The sequence below is a fragment of the Ceratotherium simum genome, chromosome 4 (genome assembly GCF_057802395.1).
Source record: "Ceratotherium simum simum isolate JZ-2026a chromosome 4, ASM5780239v1, whole genome shotgun sequence".
NCBI lineage: Eukaryota > Metazoa > Chordata > Mammalia > Perissodactyla > Rhinocerotidae > Ceratotherium > Ceratotherium simum.
In genome coordinates, this window is record NC_141903.1 from 20,957,428 (window position 1) to 20,979,328 (window position 21,901).

General features: G+C 43.4%; 1 protein-coding gene across 4 annotated transcripts in view; it reads right to left on the minus strand.

The window, feature by feature from the left end:
• The window catches only part of CYFIP2 (cytoplasmic FMR1 interacting protein 2), a 133,315-nt gene that overhangs the window by 24,349 nt on the left and 87,065 nt on the right, over positions 1 to 21,901 (minus strand). For all 4 annotated transcript variants that reach the window (XM_004428593.3, XM_087429496.1, XM_014786143.2 and 1 more), the window contains exons 25-26: positions 13,611 to 13,701; positions 12,367 to 12,497 (exon numbers count right to left, since the gene is read on the minus strand). In XM_004428593.3, the coding sequence (XP_004428650.1) occupies positions 12,367 to 12,497; positions 13,611 to 13,701 (222 nt within the window). The remainder of the gene's footprint in view (positions 1 to 12,366; positions 12,498 to 13,610; positions 13,702 to 21,901) is intronic.

Sequence of the window (21,901 nt, forward strand, 5' to 3'; positions counted from 1 at the left end):
GATTTGTCAGAAGGCAACATATGTGCTAGGGGTGGCCCTGGGGTCATCGCATGTACCACCCATGACTGAGAGGCAATGGTTGCTTTTGGAGAGGATTCTGACACTACATTTGGGCTCAGCAGGATCGATTATTAATGTCTGCCTCCACCTAGAAGAGGGGCAGTGGCACTCAAGCTACAAATTTGTTATCCTTGATTTCCAAGAACCATGAACAACAACAACATTTTAGTTACTTTATGTGTGTTACTTGACTTGACATGTGCCATTTTCTTCTGAAAATGCACCCAATGCTTCATTCAGCCTCTAGGCAAAGGCTGTCCTTTGATAAAACTATTAATTTAGTAGATGTGGGTTTTTTCCCCAGGTTTGATATATAATTGACATATAACATTGTGTAAGTTAAAAGTGTACAATGTGATGATTTGATACACATATATATCGTAAAATGATTACCACAATAAGGCAGGTTAATACATCCTTGCCCTCACACGATTACCATTTTTTTTGTTGTTGATGTCATTGTGATGAGAACATTTAACATCTACTCTCTTAGCAGCTTTTAGTATACAATACAGTCTTGTTAACTCGAGTTACCGTGCTGTACATTAGATCCCAGCAGATGTTTTTAAAATTGCCATTCTAGCCCCTTTCTTCTTGTTGGCTAACTATTTATATTCATTTTTGAAAACACAGAAAATGCAGATACATTTTTTTAAAAAAGGAAAACATGTATAATCCCATCACCCAAGGGTCATCACTGATAACCTTTTGGGGTTTATCATGCTGGCTTCTTCCACGCATGAAACATTTAAGCATATATTTTAAAATAAGGATGGGATATAATTTACCTACTCCTCTGTAATCTATTTTTATCACTTAGTGTATACTATCAACATTTCACCTTGTTTCTACTTTAATGTTTCTCTTTGGTTTGTTTTTGGTTGTTTTTGGCCTGGAGGAGTCTTTTAGCTCCCTACACCCTTTCCTGAGTGACCATCCTATTCTACAAAATGATTTGATAAATCAGTACCCACTAAAGTACTGGCTCTCACAGCATTCTCTTTCTCCCAACCCGTCTCAGCAGCCTTTGCATTTAGTGGGGCTTTTAAAGATCAGATAACATTTCAAATCAATGAATTGAGTCTCTAATAGGAAAACTTCAGACGCTGCGAGAGAAAGTGGCAAGCACGCATTTGTTTGGGGGGGTCTTCTTGGTGCCCTTTGAATTATAATACCAAGGAGGTAAATCTCAGCAAGCTTAGGGTAGAAGCCAAATACATCTGGGCCCTGCTGCAGATCTTCAGTGGTCCTCAGTTTCCTCACCTGTAACCTGACCTTCAGTCTGCTGTGTGGTTGGACTGCGCAGCCAGGGAGAGAGCAGTAAATAAGAGATGAGGCTGGAGGAGGAGGCATGACCGAATTCTCCAGGCCTCGTGGGTCAAAGCTGGGAGTTAGAATGTTAAGCACAATGAGAAGCCACCTGTCAGTTTTAAGCAGAGAGTAACATGATCTGACGTACAATTGTATGGAGATCCTTTTGCTGCTACATGGAAAAATCAGCTCTGCCATTTTATCCCTAATGCTTTACCTACTAGAAAATTCCACCCTTAGCAAGAACGGAAAGGTGGTGACCCTCAAAGAAGCTGAGTTTGAGACATTTCTCTTAAATTGAGCACAGGGAGAAGGCATTCTTGCTTTCTTTTCTCTAGAAGACCCTGAAGCAGAGGTAAGTCTCCCCAGCCTGGCCCACGGGGAGAGGGCCGCTGACCATGGCGTGTGGGTGTTCTCTCAGGGCCTCTCACAAGCCCTGCGTGGCCTATTTCTGATTTGGACTGGCTAGCCTCCCTGGCTTCATCTGCCGTCCCACAATCCTGAACTGCTCTTTCCCGCTGGTAAATCAAAGAGATGGGCAGCATGAGAGTCGAGGCTGAGTCTGGCGCTAGCAGATGCCTCTATAAATTTAAAAAATGAGGTCAAAACTAGCTCCTGGGCATATGTTACCAAGAATAAATTTCACCAACTAGCGGAAGTAGCTGGAAAAAACAAAAACCCTGATAACTTTTCTTCCTCCTTACGCATCGTGACCTTGTCTGCTTAGTGACCTCTTTTCTTCTTAACTTTCCAGATGCCATGATGAAGCTTCCTTTTCCCCCTTCAAATTTGTGTTACGAAAAATATTAAACATACAAAATATTCGAAAGAACAGTGAACGTCCTCACGCTCTTGATGCAGAGTCACAATGAACATTTGCCATATCTGCTTTACTGAATCATCTGCAAGTAAGATGAGCCATTGTGTTACTTCAGCCTTAAATACCTCTGCCCGCAACTCTGAAGAACCAGGGCATCCTCCTATGTAACCTCAGTATTGTGATCACCTATGTTAAAAATTTCTAATGTCACATAATACGCAGTCATTTTTAGAATGTTTGTTTTAGAGCCTTTTTTTTTGGAACCGGGATCCAACCATGATGAGTTTTCTAAAGTATGAATAAGAAGCAATTGCTGTACAAAAAAGTACTTCAGTGATTGCCTTGTTTGGAGAATGTTCACTGTTTCCCTTGTTTGATTCCCTTCTGTGGAGGGTCCTCCCTGGGAGGAACTAATGAGTGACAACTGTTATTTGGTAACTTGTGCACTTACCAGATGCCACGCTAATGCTTATCATTCCTATTGCTTAGGAGAACCACCAATGTATTATGGTTCTGAGAGAAGTAATCATGGAGATGATTAATAAGAACCAAAAGCTACTGTAAAATTGCTCTTTGTCAACAGAGCAAGTAAAAATGAAGAGGTTTTTGGAGTCAGGATGCAAAAAAATTTCACTCTAGGGAACCCACATCAAAATTCTACCAGGGATGAGTTTTTTATTTTGGCATTGCCTTCAGTCTTAAAATGTCCCTTTTGTATTACACTTAATTTAAAACTGATGGACCATGAGGGATTTCCATCAAATACCACAAAACCTCAAGTGTTCCCAACTCACTTAGTCTATGAGGCTAACTGGGGACTTGATTTGTCTTGGCTAAAGGATGCCATCAAGACTCACAATACATGTTTAAAAAAAAATAGGGTCAATGTGATCCTACTCATGTCAGAGTCATGTAGAATAGCAGTAGACCACCTTTAGGTTCTGCTCTTGGATGAAAAACTATGCACCACTTTTAGCAGACTTCCTAAAACGAATCATCAAACCAATCTCAAAACAATATTTTCTTAAATAACATTTTGCACTGAGTTTTGAAACAATAAAATACAAATAACATTAATACTAATGCAATATCTCTGTCAAGTGAATACAGAGAAACAAGCTGGAAAACTGGAGTCTGAGCACCTACAGGAATCCCCACTCTGGTTTTCCGGCAGGAGGGGCATGGGGGGACAGCGCCTAACCAGAGAGCCCAGTGGTCCAAACATTCCCTTATATGGATGCACATAGACTGTTAGTCTAAGTGTTTCCTGCATACTGATGTCTAGCCCCAAGAATACAGGGCCTGTGAAGCAGGCATGAAATTAGGCTTCCCACATCCACTACGACCCTCCTGCGTACAGAAAGTATGAGCTGCAGCTTCCAGCCCCTCATCCGGGACTCTAGGTATAGTAGAAAGCTCCACTGAGATTTGCTGCATCTGCTCCAGCTCTGTGGGCCCCTCACTTCCAGGAGCTCTCCATAGCCCTGGCTAAATAAATCAGTAATTTAATCTTATCTGATTCTATGTGTGTGGGGTCTTTCCCACCAATCTGTGCCTCACTTGAATAACGCTATCTATACAAGACTATGTCTCACTTCCACCCCTTCTCCCACCTCCTGAATTGTTAAGCAGAAAAAGAATTATTAATCTGGATCAGAAGCATGTCTGGGCAACTGGGAAAGATCTACAGCCAAGAAACTGGCCTAGAAAGTAGCTTTCTCCTTCCCTCCAAATGCATGTCACTGTCTTCCAAGGTTGGCATTTCCCAAAGGGTGGGAACTGGGGGTACAGGGAAATGGTATTTAATAATAGTGAGTCACACTGTGAGAAAGTAGTTCCTTTTCAGTTGCCTATCAATCTTTCTGACAACTTTAATGAGAAAATCTCCATTTGGAACCAGCACATCTTAACACCTCTCTAACATTTGCTAATCTCCATTTTTAACAGAGTGAGGCAGCAGGCCTGAGGTGCAGAGGCCTGGGCAGGCAACAGCTGGAATTATACTACTTTGCTTTATTTTGATTGAATTTATTATTCTAGTTGCTTTCTAGTGGTAGTAGGAGATAATTTTTTAATGGAAGTGATATAAAGTTTCCCTTTAAAATAAGTTTAAGTTAAAAAAGTAAGCTAATTTAAATAAAAATATTTTGTAAATAATAGGACCAATGGTCTGCAGATATGGCAAGAATTGTGACAATGACACATCAATGACTAACCTTTGGAAATATTGGTTCAAGAAGACTCCTCGATCAGGGGTTCTCCACCCTGGCTGCACATCAGAATCAAGCGTGGAAGTCTTTAAATGCCTGGGCCCCACGCATAAAGATTTTGTTTTCCTTGGAGTGGGATGGCGCTCAGAAATCAGGGTATTTTAGGAGCTTTCTGTGTGATTTTAAAGAGCAGCTGCAGGGGAGACCACGACACTCCCTCCCAGGTGTTTGGAGATGTCCACCAGATAATAACGCTCAGTCGAGCAAACGAGGCATTCTACCCATTGGGGTTCCTCACACAAATGCCATCAATACAGAATCGAATAACCAAGGCTCTGATTTCTTGGCAGTTATTGGCAAGGCTAATGAAACAAGATTGGTACATTCCAAGGACTGAGGTGGCTTTGGACGAAGGTGATCGATCGCCTCTGTCTCAAACTTAATGGTGGTATCTTGAAGATTTTAGAGGATAAACAGGCATGCTTCTATTCGTTATCTATGACTGAGCTGAAACGCCCCTCCCCACATTCATTTAGGCCATAGTTAACCCTGTGTTAGGCGCAGAGGATACAAAAATGACCCTCACCCAGGGAATCTTTCCTATCATCCTCTCCTCTTTGTTTCCACAGATCAGTTCTTGTTTTAAGCCACTTTTCATTCTGTTGTTGTGGATCTAGGCTGGTGGTCTCTAAACTTTTTTGACCACGTACTTTCATCAGTAAAATTCTGAGCAAACATCTCAGCTGACACGTATTTATTTTATCAGCTCTGAACAGCTGTCATTGTCACAGAGTGTGTTAATATAAACAGGCAGGCTTAATTTCTTTCTTATCTTTTTTAGTAAGCAAATAGTTAAAAGCTCTGAGATCATCCTGCCCACCCCCTGGAGGGTAACCCTTCATGCTGAAGACTGTGGGTGCAGACGGTGAACAGTGCCATCAGGGACGGGATCGTGATCAATGACCTCTGAGCCCTGGAGGCTCACACACTGCCTGGCTCATGGGGGCTCTCAGTCATGTCTGCAGAGGCAATGACTCCTACCTGTCAGACCATTTTTCCAGGTACCTGATATGCTGATGAGCCTAGCAAGCTTGTTTTCCAGATTAGGATATATCTGAAAGGATGTAAAAATACTTATAAACTATAAAGCCACAGAAAGGAAAGGTATTATTGGGAGTCAAGAAGCCTGCTTTCCACGAAGCCTGGCTTATTTCCTATCAAGACCACCACCGGGCTCTGGGTCTAGGCTGGAGGAAACACTCATACACAAGAGTGGAGGGGCGCTGCTCGACGGTGCCTGGGCCTAGGGACAGAACGCACATCCTGGGTAGCTGGAGGAGTCTTTTCTCAGGGTGATGGGCAAAATAACCCTGGATCAAGGATAGGTGGGAACATGGAGGGAGGGTCTGAGATGGCGGTGGAGCCTGGGCTTTTGCTATTTACTGCCCATGCATCAGGACTGTTTACATTTGTTAAGTGTGCGAGTACTTCCTCTTAAGGGAAAAAAAGCACTACACGTTTACTGCAATAAATTCAAACAACAATTTAGAATGTAGAGTAAAAAGTGGAAGACGCCTCTCCCCTGTCCCTGCTCCTATCACACCCCATGGAGGTAACAGCTCTTCTCAGCTCGGGGAATATTACTTTTATAACTAAACAAAACAAAGTAAAAACATATATACATACAAGAAAAATTAATATTAATATGCTGGAACATAAAAACATCTGGAAGGATATCCTGTGGAATGTGAACACTGGTTATCTTAGTGTGGCAATGTGGTTTTTGTTTTCTTCTTTCTGCTTTTCTGGGTTTCTAGCAATGAATATATTTCAGTTATGCAATAAGAAAAGCAAAAATAAAGAACAGGGACATAAAAGAGGAAGCAGGACATAGAGGTGTCACATGTGGAGCTGGAACTAAAATAAAACCAAAACCCAACACGGCAATCTGCAAAGCTCAGCAGAGCAGCTCTCTGTCGCTGAGGACTGCTGACTGCAAGGGCCCTGGGTTCTCACCCCAACTCCCGCACTAGCTGTAACCCTGCGAAGGTCAGCTCTCTCCTGGGGCCTCAGTTTTCCATCTGTAAAGGATGGGATTGCACTAGATCAGCAGTTCTCAACAGGGGGTGGTTTTGTGCTCCAAAGGAATATTAGGCAGTATCTGGAGACATTTTTGGTTGTCACAACGTGGGAGGGTGCTACTAGCATCTAGTGGGTAGAGCCCAGAGATACTGCTCAGCATCCTACGATGCACAGGACAGGCCCCTACAACAAAGGGTTATCTGACCCCAAATGTCAGCACCCTGGATGGCCTCTGACAGCTTTCCCAGATCTGACTAACATTCGATTCTGTGAGTCAGGCCCCAGATTCTCCTCGCCTCCTGTAAGAGAAGTAATGCTCTCATAACTGACCAGAGTGTGACTGTGGCCCATTCAACTATAAGGAGGAGAGAAGAAATACACAACAGGGCCAAAGGCAGGGAACACTCTCAAGTCCTGGGCAGGAGGCCCTACAGTAAAAGGCAGACAGAAGGGCAGTGTCCTTCCCAGGGACTCAGGCCCTCGCTGCTCATGTAAATGAATAGGGCCCTCTTCTGGTGTGTGTTGGCATAACCAACAATGCACTGATGGCCTGAAAACCACACAAAATTTGAACAAAAACTTGGTGACTGTGGAATATTTCCCTAATGACCACCTTATGATTTCTCAGGGTAGGAGAGAGGGGAGGAAATACTAGTTGTTAATAACAGAATTCCTTTAAAAACATACCAGACTTATAAATAAATACTTAACAAATGCTGATTCATTTCAGATTAGAGTCAACAAATATTTAAGAGCCTGCCATGACCAAACCCTTTGTGGATGCTTGATAAACGACAGCCCACTGCAGAGCGGGAGAAAGAGGTCTTTTCAATCAGTGGTGCTGGGACAACTCGGAAAGAAATGAAATTGGATTTCTACCTCCCTCTAAACACAAACAACAATTTCAGGAGAATAATAGACTGGAAGGTCTGTTAAGCTTAAAAGGCTAAACTCTACAACTTTTAGAAGATAAAAACGTCTTCATGACTTTAGAGTAGGGAAGATTTTTTAAACAACTCACAAAAGCACCAACCATATAGGAAAAAAAAAAGATAAATACACTAAGCCTTAGGAACTTCCGTTCATCAAAAGATAAGCCACAGAAATACATTTGCAATACATGCATCCACAATATATCAATAACGCCTACAAAAACACAAGGAAAAGATAACTTGACTTAAAAATAGGCAAAACATTGAACAGTATTTCACAAAAGAGGCTGTCCAAATGACAACGCCATATGGAAAGAGGTCCAGCATCATAAGTCATCAGGGAAATCAAGCCATAAGGAGATATCACGACACATCCCCCAGAATGGCTATGACTGAAAAGACGGACAAATCCAAGTTTTCATGAGGATGTGAAGGGATTAACTCTCATATGTTGCTGAAGAGGAGAATAAATTGGTACAACCACTTTGCAAAACTGTTTGGTAGTATCTACTGAAGCTAAACACATGTCTACCCATTCCATGACGAGGTAAATTTACCTAATAAAAACGAGCGCATAGGGGCCAGCCCGATGGCATAGCGGTTAAGTGCGTGCGCTCTGCTTCAGCAGCCCGGTGTTCAGATCCCGGGCGCGCACCAACGCACCGGTTGTCAAGCCACGCTGTGGCGGCATCCCATATAAAGTGGAGGAAGATGGTAACGGATGTTAGCCCAGAGCCAGTCTTCCTCAGCAAAGAGGAGGATTGGCAACAGATGTTAGCTCAGGGCTAATCTTTCTCACACACACAAAAAAATGAGCATATACATCCAACAAAAGAAATGTACAAGAATATTCATGATATCTTTATTCATAATAGTGTTACTCTGTAAACAATCCAAACGTCCATCCACGGTAAAATGGACAATTCAATTAGTCTATGCAGTGAGAATACCACATATTCCATATATTACTGTATGTATGCCAGACCTTCATTAAAAACACCAAGCAAACAAATAACCCACTCCTAGGTATGTGGGTTTCTGTACTAATACTGCACCCTGAATTTTGAGAAACATTTATAAGCACCTAACTTAAAGAAAAAAATACAGCCTTGTCCAAGTAATCAATCTTTTCAATTTATATTCCTTCTACCTGCAAATTAATGATACATTAATAATTTCTGTTAAAAACAAAAAAGGCATGTCAGAGAATGAGAGAAGGTATTTGTAGCTATACCAATATGGAACACGCAACCAGAAAGAACTCTGCAAACATATTAGAAAAAGACAAGAAAAGGGAAAATGGGTAAAAGATTTCTCACTTTGTACCTTTTGGTATCCTTGCAGTTTTTCAAAAATTATTATATACTACTTCTATTTTCTAAATTGATTTTTAGTTCAACAGAACTATAATCATGCACTGCATAATGATATTTCGGTCAATGATGGACCGCATATGTGATGGTGGTCCCATAGGATTAGTATCATCTAGCCTAGGTACGTAGTAAGCCATAGTATCTGCGTTTGTAAAAGTACACAGCATGATGCTCGCACAACGACGAAATCGCCTAACAACACAGTTCTCTGAACATAACCCCGTCGTTAAGCGACACATGACTGTATGTGAATATACTTTCCTTGTAAAATATCAGTCATTCCAGACAAAGTGAAAGTCCCTGTTGATCTCTAACCCTAGTTCCCTCCCTGATACCCAGACAAAACGACTGGACTATTTGGTATGCTTTTTTCTAGATTTTTTTCCAATGCAGTGTTATTTTGTGAGTTTTACTTTTTTACTTGTTTATTTTACATGTATGGCAGCATAATGTGTGTCTTGTCCTGGGACTTGCTTTTTTTCACTTAACATTATGTCTTTCACCGTTTTCTATGTTGGTATGCACAAAGCACTTTAGTACCTTATTCTTTTTAACTGCTTCAGAGTCGTCCGTAAGAATGGACGTTCCACAGTTTAAATAGTCCTTCCTCTGTGGATGGCCTTTAATGCTTCTTTCCTTCCTCCCTCCCTCCCTCTGCTCTCTTCCCTCCTTCCTTTCTCTTTTGGGCTACTAGTACTCCTCTTTAATGAGAACAATTGATATGTCATTTAAAGATTTTATTTATTTAATTTTTTCCCCCCAAAGCCCCAGTAGATAGTTGTATGTCATAGCTGCACATCCTTCTAGTTGCTGTATGTGGGACTCGGCCTCAGGATGGACGGAGAAGTGGTGCCTCGATGCGCACCCGGGATCCGAACCCGGGCCACCAGCATTGCAGCGCGCGCACTTAACCACCAAGCCACAGGGCCGGCCCTGATATGTCATTTAAAGATTTATTTAACTTCAGCTTCGTAAACTACAAGGCTCCAGAACGCTCATGCCTCATTCTAATGTCAGAAAGCGTCGTCTTAGCTGGGGATTTCCCCACTTGCCTAAGTAGAAAGCAAAGTACACAGCTTTGGGGAGCTCTGATCCTTGCTATGTGCCTCACTCCCTCCACCCTCTGCCCAGGGCTGGGATCAGCACTGGAAACCTACACTTTCATTCTTCCACCTCTACTGCTGATGTGCTGTGTGACCTCGGGAGAATTGTTCCCCTCTCTGGTTCTCCATTTCCACACTTATGAATAGAGGAAGTTGGAACCTATATACTGTTGGGGTCTTTCTCAGCTCTGAAGGTCTTTGATCCTGAGTATCCTATTGTCCTCAGCGATATATGCAAGTGACCACCCAGGCAGGAATGCTGGAGAAAAATTTTTCCTTTCCTTGTAGCCCCATCAATAGTCCGCCTCTTGGGGTCTGTACTGGGGAAGCTGTCCCAGCTCCTCTGGAGAGGAGGTGCTAACAGGAGACACGTCAGCACTGAAGGCCTCAGGGACCGCCCGCCCCCATCTCCACTCTCCTGGTGCCCCTGAAGCAGAGCACTGTTTCCTCCTTATCCCTGTGACTTCTGAAGGCTCAGTTGCCATAGCAACCAAGGCCCACTGAACCGTGTTAAAAACCTGTTACCATAAAGCGGAACACTTAGCTGTCTCGAGAGACCATTTAAATGGGAACAGAAAGGCAATTACTCCTTACAGAGGAAGAGCAAAACAGTGCGCATTTCAGAGACTCTCGGTGAGAAGGGTCTGAGGGAGCAGCTGGTACTTGTCCCTCATTGCAGAGATGGGGACCCTGAGGTGTGGCGTGAACCGGCTCACTCCAGGTCACGGACAATGAGAGGCAAGAATCCTCTCAGGCTCTTATGCTGAGCTCTTCCTATTACCGCTTCCTTCTCATCACTCGCTACCTTTGTTCTGTCTCCTTCCTAATTCCTTCCTTTTCCCTCCCCTCTCCATGTGCCTCCTGCCTCCAAGATGATCCCTGGACTGGACAAGTGCACACAGCCTCGTCCTTCACTCACTTTGCAGCTGGTTCTCCTCCCAGTGATCAAAAGGGCCTGTAAAAAAAGTAAATCAGATAGACCTTCCCACGGTGGCTCACGAGGCCCTGGGACTGCGGCCGCCTGCCTTCTCTCTCCTCCTCAGTCCTACTTTGTCTCCTTTGCCTCTTCACTCCAGCTCACTCTGGGGATCTTTTCATTTCTAAGACGTCAAGCTCCATCCTCTCCAAAAACAGCACATCCCTCCCAACACCCATCACTCTCCATCCTATTTCCCCGTTTATTCCTTCACAGCACACACCACCATCTGAATTCACACTCTTTGGTTGTTTACTTCTTCAATCGTCTCCCTCTCCAGAATAAAAATGCTAATAATGTGTCTCTCTTATTCACGGCCATTTACCCACCTAGAACATCACCTGGCAATGAGCTGGCTCTCAATACGCTTTTGCTAAACGAGTGTGTGGAGAGATGAATGCAGGAATGGATGCCAAAAGATATTCCCCCTGCATCCTGAGGATTGTGCATCCCCAGAGCAACATCCCTCTCCATTTCCTGCCACTGCTCAGGCTGTACCAGCTACCCCACACCTGTAGGACTGGGCCCACCTGTGGACACCACACATGGAGAAGAGCAGAGACAAACTGAGACAAACGGTGTCAGGAATAATGCGCAGGATGCCGCCTCTGTGCATAGCATAAGCCATGAGGGCTGGAGATTACAGATGAACGGTCAGGTGGGAAAAAGAGTGCGCTGGTTCTGTGTGGTCCTGGGGAGTGGAAGTATAGGCAGGCATGCTTTTGCTCATTACAATAACTACGACCAACTATTTAGTTCTTACTGCATGCACTTTACATGTGTGATCTCCTTTTAGCCTTTAAAGTACCCTGAAGGGTAGAATCGCTGTCTCCCATCACAACAAATGAGGATAACACTACACACTCTTCCCTCAGCCTGAAACAGTTGTCCCGGTTCCTCATCAGGCGAGGTCATTCTCCTTTCCTCTCCTCACCTGGTCATTCTCCAGGCCGCCTCCTCAGGGAAATCCTCCCTCACCCCCAAGACCACACCAGGTTCTTTGTTTTATGCTCCCACTGGACCCTGCACTCGTCCCTCATAGCACTTGCTGTAATTGCAGACACATCATTTTTGTGTAAATACCTGTTCAGCGCAGGTCTCCCCCCTACTGCACAGGACACGAGGCAGGGACTGGCTACTGCTACATCCCCCAGCGCAGTGCCTGGCCTATGGCAGCCAAGGAGTTATTATTTGTTTAATGAGTGGATGGAAAACTAAGAATCTGACAGGTTACCAGGACCCTACAGCCAGTGAGGGTGGAGCTGGGATGGGAGCCCAGGTCTGTCTAACTCCAGGCTCTGCATTCCTCCCAGTGTTAAATGGTCGGAGCTGTCTGAAAATGGAACAGAGAAGTAGTGCGTGCCCCACACTGGAAGAGCATGAACCTACGCTGCAGGGCCTCAGGGGCAGGGTGTGGTAGAGGGGCCTCAAGTATCTGGTCGGGGTGGGGGTCCCTTCCAGCCTGGAGACACTCCAATGCCTCTGGGCTCAGGACTCACCAGAGCTTGCTCTATAAGCAGGCAGAACAGGATGGCATTGCCCACTTCCCTCAGGCTCTGGAACACGTCTGTTTTGAGCTCTGCGTACTCAATGATGTCCTTCAGCTGGTGGTGGAAAAACTCCAGGATCCCTGGGAGATGAAGGGGCACAGTCAGCGGGGAGTTGACACAGCTCCGCCAGGTTTATGGGACGTGCCGACTGAGCGGTAGCCCCAGACCTGACTCTGGGATTGCAAAAGCCAGCCGTACATCCCTCATATGTGGACCCCCAGGTGGGACTTCTTTCAGGGCTCAGTACTAGAGAAAGCTCAGCAGGCTGGCTCACATGTTTTTTGGAACAAAACAAAACACACTCCATAAGAACAGCAGCCCTGGACCTTTCCCAATCCCTCTAAAAAGTTGCCTGAATTCCTAATAATAATAGGAATTAATATTTATTTATAGGTGTTAGATATTGTGTTAAGCACTTTAACTGCACTATCTCATTTAATACTCATAACAAGACCATGAACCAGCCACTATTACCCCTGTCTTCAGATGAGGCTGAGAGAGGGTAAGTGGCATACCCATAGTCACACAGCTAGTAAGTGGGGCAGCTAGGATCGAAAACTAGAGCTTTCAGCCCCAGCCCTTTCCTATTCTGAATCACACTGACCCAGCATCTGAAATCTTGGGTTTTAGAAAAAAACACCAGGTGCCAAACTCATAGTCTCCATCTTTCCCCATTCCCCAGGCTCCAAATTCAGTCCCTGCTCCATTCACTATTAGAGAAGGAAAGAATTCTTTCTCTGCCCACAGGCTGAGTGGCAAAAGCTCGTGTTTCCTGACTCATCTTAGAAATGTCACCACCTGGGCACCTGCCTCCTCCAAATGGGCAAATAAATGGAGGAAGAAATCCTAGAGATGCTGAGCTAATGAAGACTTTTACAAGTAAACCTTGCTATTCATTATTTAAATGCTGTCACATTTGCTGTCCTCCTCCAGCCTCCCAGCAGTCCTGTGAGGCAGGCCCAGCAGGCATCCTCTACCTTCACTGATGGAAGACTTGCCCAAAGGGATTAGAAATGGCTCAAGACTACACAGCTGGTGGCAGAGGTAGGATGCAAACCCAGGGCTCTACCAGCTCACTGGCAAGTTAGAGAAGCAGACATTCCAAGGCAGATGGCCAGAGCCCCCTCCCCACCGTGAGATGAGTTTGGATGATTTTCCTCTCACCACCCTGCCCCTGGTTCCCCATCACCAACCTGGGGAGCCATACTCGTGCCGGGGCAAGCGGCATATCTTGGGCATCACCTCGATCAGTGTTTTCACGTACTGGAGAATGGTGCCTTGGAGCTGACAAAACAGGAGTACAGGATGAGTGAAATAATCTACCACTGCTGCATTTGTGCACCTCTGGACTAAATGCTGGGCTACTACTGGGGTGTAGGGAGTTCTGTTGAGACCCACAGGTAAGTGCTATGGACTGAATGTTTGTGTCCCCCCAGATTCATATGTTGAAACCCTAATCCTCAATGTGATGGTATTAGGAGGTAGGGCCTTTGGGAGGTAATTAGGTCAGGAGGGTGGAGCCCTCTGATGGGATTAGTGCCTTTATAAAGGGGGGGAGGGGGGGAGGGGGGAGAGGGAGGGATCATCTTTCTCTGCCTTGTGAGGACACAGTGAGAAGGCAGCTATCTAAACTAGGAGGAGGAGGGGAGAAGTCAAGATGGCGGTGTAGGCAGACTCTGAACTCACTTCCTCCCACGGACACAGCCAATTTACAACTACTCGTGGAAAAATCACCCCTGAGACAGAACTAAAAACTGGATAAGAGGAACTCCTGCAACAAAGGACAATCCTAATTGAGGTGGAAGAGGCAGAAACTCCCTTCTGGAGAGAAAAAACGCCACCTTCACAAGCCGCCAGCTTCACGGCCGCCAGGGAGCAGCCCAAAGGTACGCAGCCCTCCCTGGAGGAGCGGGGCCCTGAGCCGGGAGCGCCCCCGTTGTGGGCATTTTGTGGACCCAGCACAATCGAGACGAGTGGCAGAATATCTGACTTTGCCTGCTACTAAAACATTGGGGAGAACCCCCAGAAAAGCTGGTTCACAAAGAAATTAAAACCAGCTCTTAAAGGGCCCACACGCAAACTCACCCATTTCAGACAGCATCCTAAAATCGCCAGAAAGAAAGGTGCAGAGTGCTTTGGTGAAAGAGACTCACCTGATAGGCCCTGAGTGCATCTCGGTGAGAGGTGAGACCTCTCCAGGGACTGGGACATTGGCAGCCACCATTGTTGTGGCCTGGTGTGGGCATGCTGACACAGACGCCATTGGAGTTCTCCCTGGGGCCTGCTAGCTCAGGTCTGCCCTACCCACTAGAGTACCGATTTAATCCAACTCAGCCAGGGCAGGCAGCCCACCCTAGAGACTGGCCCCACCCAACAACAAGCCCTCAGGCAACTTGTGGGCCTGCATAGATTGGTGACTGGATTCTCTGCAGCCTGGCAACTGAGCCCACTTCACTGGAGCAGGGCGTGCACAAGGAGCAGGTGGAGAGTGTGGGGCAGTGGTGGAGCGTGTGGGGCTCCCGCTGTGGAGAGACTGGGTCCACTTTGGGAGCTCGGGGTGCGCAACGGGGCAGGACTGTGTTGATTGTGTGTGTGGACCTGTGGGCGGCAGGGCTTGTCAGCTGCAGAAGACTTGTGCTTCTCAAAGACCCACATAGGGGGTTTGCCCCACCTTCCAAAGTCTGAAACAATTGGGTGCTCCTGTGCCTGAGGCCAGCCCCACCCAGCTGCAATCCTCAGAGAGCTGACAAGAGACCTAAAGGCTGGAGGCTTATAGCAATTGTAAGCCCCTGAGCCTAACAACCTGCCACGCTGGGGGCCTACTCACTTAAAAGAAATACTGCAACACAAATGTGGTATTAGAACTTGCAGCCAACTGTGCTGGGGCTCCCCGCACCTGATAAAGAGACTGAAGGGCCCACAACAACTACAAACAGCTGAGCATTACAACAGCTGACCAGGAGCATAACTCGGCCTCCCTGGGCGCCTACAGGGAGAGCAAACAGGCCACAACAGAAGAACACATGTAGCCAACATAGGGGTCACCCCTGGAACATTGAGAACTGAGGGAAGCACACTGCAGGCTTCCTAAGGCATTACTTGTATAAGCTCACCTATCCAAGAGCAGGAGACGTAGCTGACCTACCTAATACGTAGACACAAGCACAGGGAAAGAGGCAAAATGAGGAGAGAAAGGACTACATTCCAAGTAAGGGAATAGGACAAAACCCCAGAAAAGGAACTAAGTGAAACAGAAATGAGCAACCTACCTGACAGAGAGTTCAAACAAAGAGTGTTAAGGATGCTGACTGATCTGGGGAGAAGAATAGATGAACTCAGTGAGAATGTCGACAAAGAAATGGAAGATATAAAGAAGAACCAATCAGAAATGAAGAATACAATACTGGAAATGAAAAATTCACTAGAGGGACTCAAAAGCAGAGTAGAGGATACAGAAGAACAGAACTGCAAGCTGGACGAAAGACTGGAAGAAATAACCCAAGGTGAACAGGTACAAGAGAAAAGAATTAAAAAGAGTGAGGACAGTCTAAGGGACCTCTGGGACAACATCAAGCGCACTAACATCCGTGCTATAGGTGTCCCGGAAGGAGAAGAACGAGACAAAGGGGCAGAGAATCTATTTCAAGAAGTAATAGATGAAAACTTCCCTAACCTAAGGAAGGAAGCCGACATCCAGGTACAGGAAGCACAGAGAGCCCCAAACAAGATAAACCTAAAGAGGCCCACACCACGACACATCATAATCAAAATGTCTAGAATTAAAGATAAAGAGAGAATCCTAAAAGCTGCCAGAGAAAGAGAAGTTACATACAAAGGAAACCCCATAAGGCTATCAGCTGACTTCTCAGCAGAAACCTTACAGGCTAGGAGAGAGTGGCACGATATATTTAAAGTGCTAAAAGGAAAAAGCTTACAGCCAAGAATACTCTACCCAGCAAGACTATCATTCAAAATGGAAGGAGAGATCAAAAATTTCCCAGACAAGCAAAAATTAAAGGAGTTTGTCACCAAGAAACCAGTGCTACAAGAAATATTAAAGGGACTGATTTAAGGGGAAAAGAGAAGACCACAAATAGGAAAAATTATCTATTTCCATGATAAGAGGGAAATGGATACAAATGAACAAAAAAGAGGTTAGATATGATATCAAAAACATAAAATGAGGGAGGAGGGGAGTTAAAGAGTAGAGCTTTCAGACAGAGGTCATACTAAAGAGACCATCAATTCTGTATAGAAGGAGAAAGGAACAGAGAAGCACTACTAAAACACTGAGAAAAAAAGTTAAAAAATGGCAGTAAGTATATACTTATCAATAGCTACTTTAAACGTCAATGGACTAAATGCCACAATTAAAAGGCAGAGGGTGGCTGACTGGATAAAACAACAAGACCCATATATATGCTGCATACAAGAGACACACTTCAGACCTAAAGACACTCACAAACTGAAAGTGAAGGGGTGGAAAAAGATACTCCACGCAAATGGCAATGAAAAGAAAGCTGGGGTAGCAGTACTCATATCAGACAAAATAGACTTTAAAACAAAAACTGTAAAAGAGACAAAGAAGGGCATTACTTAATGATCAAGGGAACAATCCAACAAGAGGCTATAACACTTGTAATTATCTATGCACCCAATGTAGGTGACCTAAATATATAAAGCAATTATTAACAGACATAAAAAGAGAAATAGACAGTAACACAATAATAGTAGGGGACTTTAACACTCCACTTACACCAATGGATAGATCATCCAAACAGAAGATCAATAAGGAAACATTGGCCTTAAACGACACACTAGAACAGATGGACCTAGTAGATATATAGAGCATTCCATCCCAAAACCAAACAATACATGTTCTTTTCAAATGCACATGGAACATTCTCCAGGATTGATCACATATTAGGCCACAAAACAAGTCTTCATAAATTTAAGAAGATTGAAATAATACCAAGCATCTTTTCTGACCACAATGGTATGAAACTGGAAATCAACTACAGGAAGAAAATCAGAAAAGCCACAAATACGTGGAGATTAAACAAAATGCTACCGAACAACGACTGGGTCAATGAAGAAATCAAAGAAGAAATCAAAAAATACCTGGAGACAAATGAAAATGAAAATACGACATGCCAGAATTTATGGGATACAGCAAAAGCAGTTCTAAGAGGGAAGTTTATAGCAATACAGGCCTATCTCAACAAACAAGAAAAATCTCAAATAAACAATCTAACAATGCACCTAAAGGAACTGGAAAAAGAAGAACAAACAAAGCCCAAAATCAGTAGAAGAAGGGAAATAATAAAAATCAGAGCAGAAATAAATGAAATAGAGGCTAAAAAAACAATAGAAAAAATTAATAAAACCAAGAGCTGGTTCTTTGAAAAGATCAACAAAATTGACAAACCTTTAGCTTGACTCACCAAGAAAAAGAGAAGGCACAAATAAGGAAAATCAGAAATGAAAGAGGAGAAATTACAACAGACACCTCAGAAATACAAAAGATTATAAGAGAATACTATGAAAAGCTATATGCCAACCAATTCGACAATTTGAAAGAAATGGATAAATTCTTAGAATCATACAACCTTCCAAAACTGGATCAAGAAGAAGTAGAGAATTGAATAGACCAATCACCAGTAAGGAGACTGAAACAGTAATCACAAACCTCCCCAAAAATAAAAGTCCAGGACCAGACGGCTCCCCTGGTGAATTCTACCAAACACTCAAAGAAGACTTAATACCTATCCTTCTCAAACTGTTCCAAAAAATTGAGGAGTGGGGGAAGCTCCCTAACTCATTCTACGAAGTCGACATTACCCTGATACCAAAACCAGACAAGGACAACACAAAAAAGAAAATTATAGGCCAAAATCACTGATGAACATCGATGCAAAAATCCTCAACAAAATACCAGCAAATCGCATACAACAATACGTTAAAAAGATTATACACCATGATCAAGTGGGATTTATTCCAGGTACGCAGGGATGGTTCAACATTCGCAAATCAATCAACGTAATACACCACATTAATAAAATGAAGAATAAAAATCACATGATTATCTCAATAGATGCAGAGAAAGCATTTGACAAGATACAGCATCCATTTATGCTAATAACTCTGAATAAAATGGGGATAGAAGGAAAGTACCTCAACATAATAAAGGCCATATATGAGAAACTCACAGCTAATATCATCCTCAATGGTGAAAAACTGAAAGCTATCCTTCTAAGAACAGGAACCAGACAAGGATGCCCACTGTCACCACTCCTATTTAACATAGTACTGGAAGTCCTAGCCAGATAAATCAGGCAAGAAGAAGAAATAAAAGGATCCAAATTGGAAAAGAAGAAGTGAAACTGTCACTATTTGCAGATGACATGATTTTATATATAGAAAACCCTAAAGAATCCACCAGAAAACTTTTAGAAGTAATAAACGAATATGGTAAAGTTGCAGGATACAAAATCAACATACAAAAATCAGTTGCATTTCTGTACACTAACAATGAAGTAGCAGAAAGAGAAATTAAGAATACAATCCCATTTACAATTGCAACAAAAAGAATAAAATACCTAGGAATAAACTTAACCAAAGAGGTGAAAGATCTGTACACCGAAAACTATAAAACACTGCTGAAAGAAATTGAAGAAGACACAAAGAAATGGAAAGATATTCCATATTCTTGGATTGGAAGAATTAACATAGTTAAGATGTCCATACTTCCTAAAGCAATCTATAGATTCAATGCAATCCCTATCAAAGTTCCAACAACATTTTTCACAGAAATAGAACAAAGAATCCTAAAATTTATATGGAACAACCAAAAGACCCCGAATAGCTAAAAGAATCCTGAGAAAAAAGAACAAAGCTGGAGGTATCACACTCCCTGATTTCAAAATATACTACAAAGCTATAGTAACCAAAACAGTATGGTACTGGCACAAAAACAGACACACAGATCAATGGAATAGAATCGAAAGCCCAGAAATAAACCCACACATCTATGGACAGCTAATCTTTGACAAAGGAGCCAAGAACACACAATGGAGAAAAGAAAGTCTCTTCAACAAATGGTGTTGGGAAAACTAGACAGCCACATGCAAAAAAATGAAAGTAGACCCTTACCTTACACCATACACAAAAATTAACTCAAAATGGATTAAAGACTTGAATGTAAGACGTGAAACTATGAAACTTCTAGAAGAAAACATAGGCAGTACGCTCTTCAACATCGGTCATAGCAATGTATTTTCAAGCACTATGTCTGACCGGGCAAGAGAAACAATAGAAAAAATAAACAAATGGGACTACATCAAACTAAAAAGCTTCCGCAGAGCAAAGGAAACCATCAACAAAACGAAAAGACAACCTAACAATTGGGAGAAGATATCTGCAAACCATACATCTGATAAGGGCTTAATCTCCAAAATATATAAAGAACTCATGCATCTCAACAACAAAAAAACTAACAACCCAATTAAAAAATGGGCAAAAGACCTGAACAGACATTTCTCCAAAGAAGATATACAGATGGCCAACAGACACATGAAAAGATGTTCAAAATCATTAACTATCAAGGAAATGCAAATCAAAACTACAATGAGATATCACCTCACGCTCGTCAGAATGGCTATAATTAACAAGACAGGAAACAGCATGTGTTGGAGAGGATGTGGAGAGGAGGGAACTCTCATACACTGCTGGTAGGAGTGCAAACTGGTGCAGCCACTATGGAAAACAGCATGGAGATTCCTCAAAAAATCAAGAATAGAACTACCATATGATCCAGCTATTCCACTGCTGGGTATTTATCCAAAGAACTTGAAAACACCAATGCGTAAAGATACATGCACCCCTGCGTTCATTGCAGCATTATCCACAATACCCAAGACTTGGAAGCAACCTAAGTGCCCATCAAGGGACGAATGGATAAAGAAGATGTGCTATATATACACAATGGAATACTACTCAGCCATAAGAAACAATGAAATCCAGCCATTTGTGACAACATGGATGGACATTGAGGGTATTATGCAAAGTGAAATAAGTCAGAGGGAGAAGGTCAAATACCATATGATTTCCTTCATTAAGTAGTAGATAATAACAACAATAAACAAACACATAAGGACAGAGATTGGATTGGTGGTTACCAGAGGGGAAGGGGGGAGGGAGGAGGGCGAAAGGGATAATTCGGCACATGTGTGTGGTGATGGGTTGTAATTAGTATTTGGGTGGTGAACATGATGTAATCTACGCAGAAATAGAAGTATAATGATGTACACCTGAAATTTATACGATGTTATAAACCAATGTTACTGCAATAAACAAAAAATAAAAAAAAAAAAAAACAACTAGGAGGAGGGTCCCCACCAGAACCCACCCATGCTTGCACCCTGATCTTGGACTTCCAGCCTCCAGAACTGTGAGAAATAAACATCTGTTGTTTAAGGCACCCAGTCTGTGGTACATTTGTTACAGCAGCCCAAGCTGCCTCAGACAGTAGGCATTGCTCCCACAGAGCAGGGAGCAGGTTCTCTCCTAAAGGTGGGGGACAGCCCATTGCCCTTTATAAGGGAAAATGGGCCTTTATAAGACAGAAAAAGGGGCTCTCTCATTACTCCCTTAAGCTTACAGTCTTCAAGGAGGGCAATTTCTAGACATGGGGTCCTTCCTGCGGTTGCGGTACTTACATGAGATCCAGACTAAGAGCTAAAGTGAAATGGGGCCAGGGAGCTGTGGAGACTGAGACACATTAACTAATTTAAGCATGGAAAATACACGGCATATTCATGCCTCCTGTCTCCAAAGCAGACATCTTTAATCAATTACCACATTTTTTCTGTTTAACTCTGGATGTAGCTTCACAATCTGTAACCCCTTGTTCTACACAGTTGCTATCAGATGACTGGAGTTAGCAGGTGAATCCTGTTTGCTATTCCTGACATGGTTATACATTACTTTATTTCTCTCTTGTTATCTCAAATTTTCAGGGAAATTGTGTTTAAATGTTTCATCCTTGCTTTAGCAGTGTCCTGGGGAATTAAATGAAGGTGCAGATGACCATGTTTTGGGTGGATACAGAATGGTGGCAAAGGGATACAGAATTCTCTCAAGGCCAGTGCAGTATTGGTAGCAGGGGTTAGCAAGAAATCCCAAGGGGAAGAAGTGTGATGATGGACTACAGATGTCTGTCATGGGCATGGGAGAGAAAAATGGCAGCCCATGTGTCATGGATTTGCCATGCTCAAATTAGATAATGAAGCACAGAAGGGGAATATGAGCAGTCATTAGCAGGCCTTAAAGGTCAAAATCAAGATTGCTGAGTTCAGTTATCAAGTACAAGGAGCGAGCTCAGGGTCAGAAAATGAGAGGCAAAGCCACAGGTCAGAAGGTACACAGAAATGCCACACAGCAATAGGTAAGAGGAACAGAGGGATAAGGGCAAAGGATTCCCTGG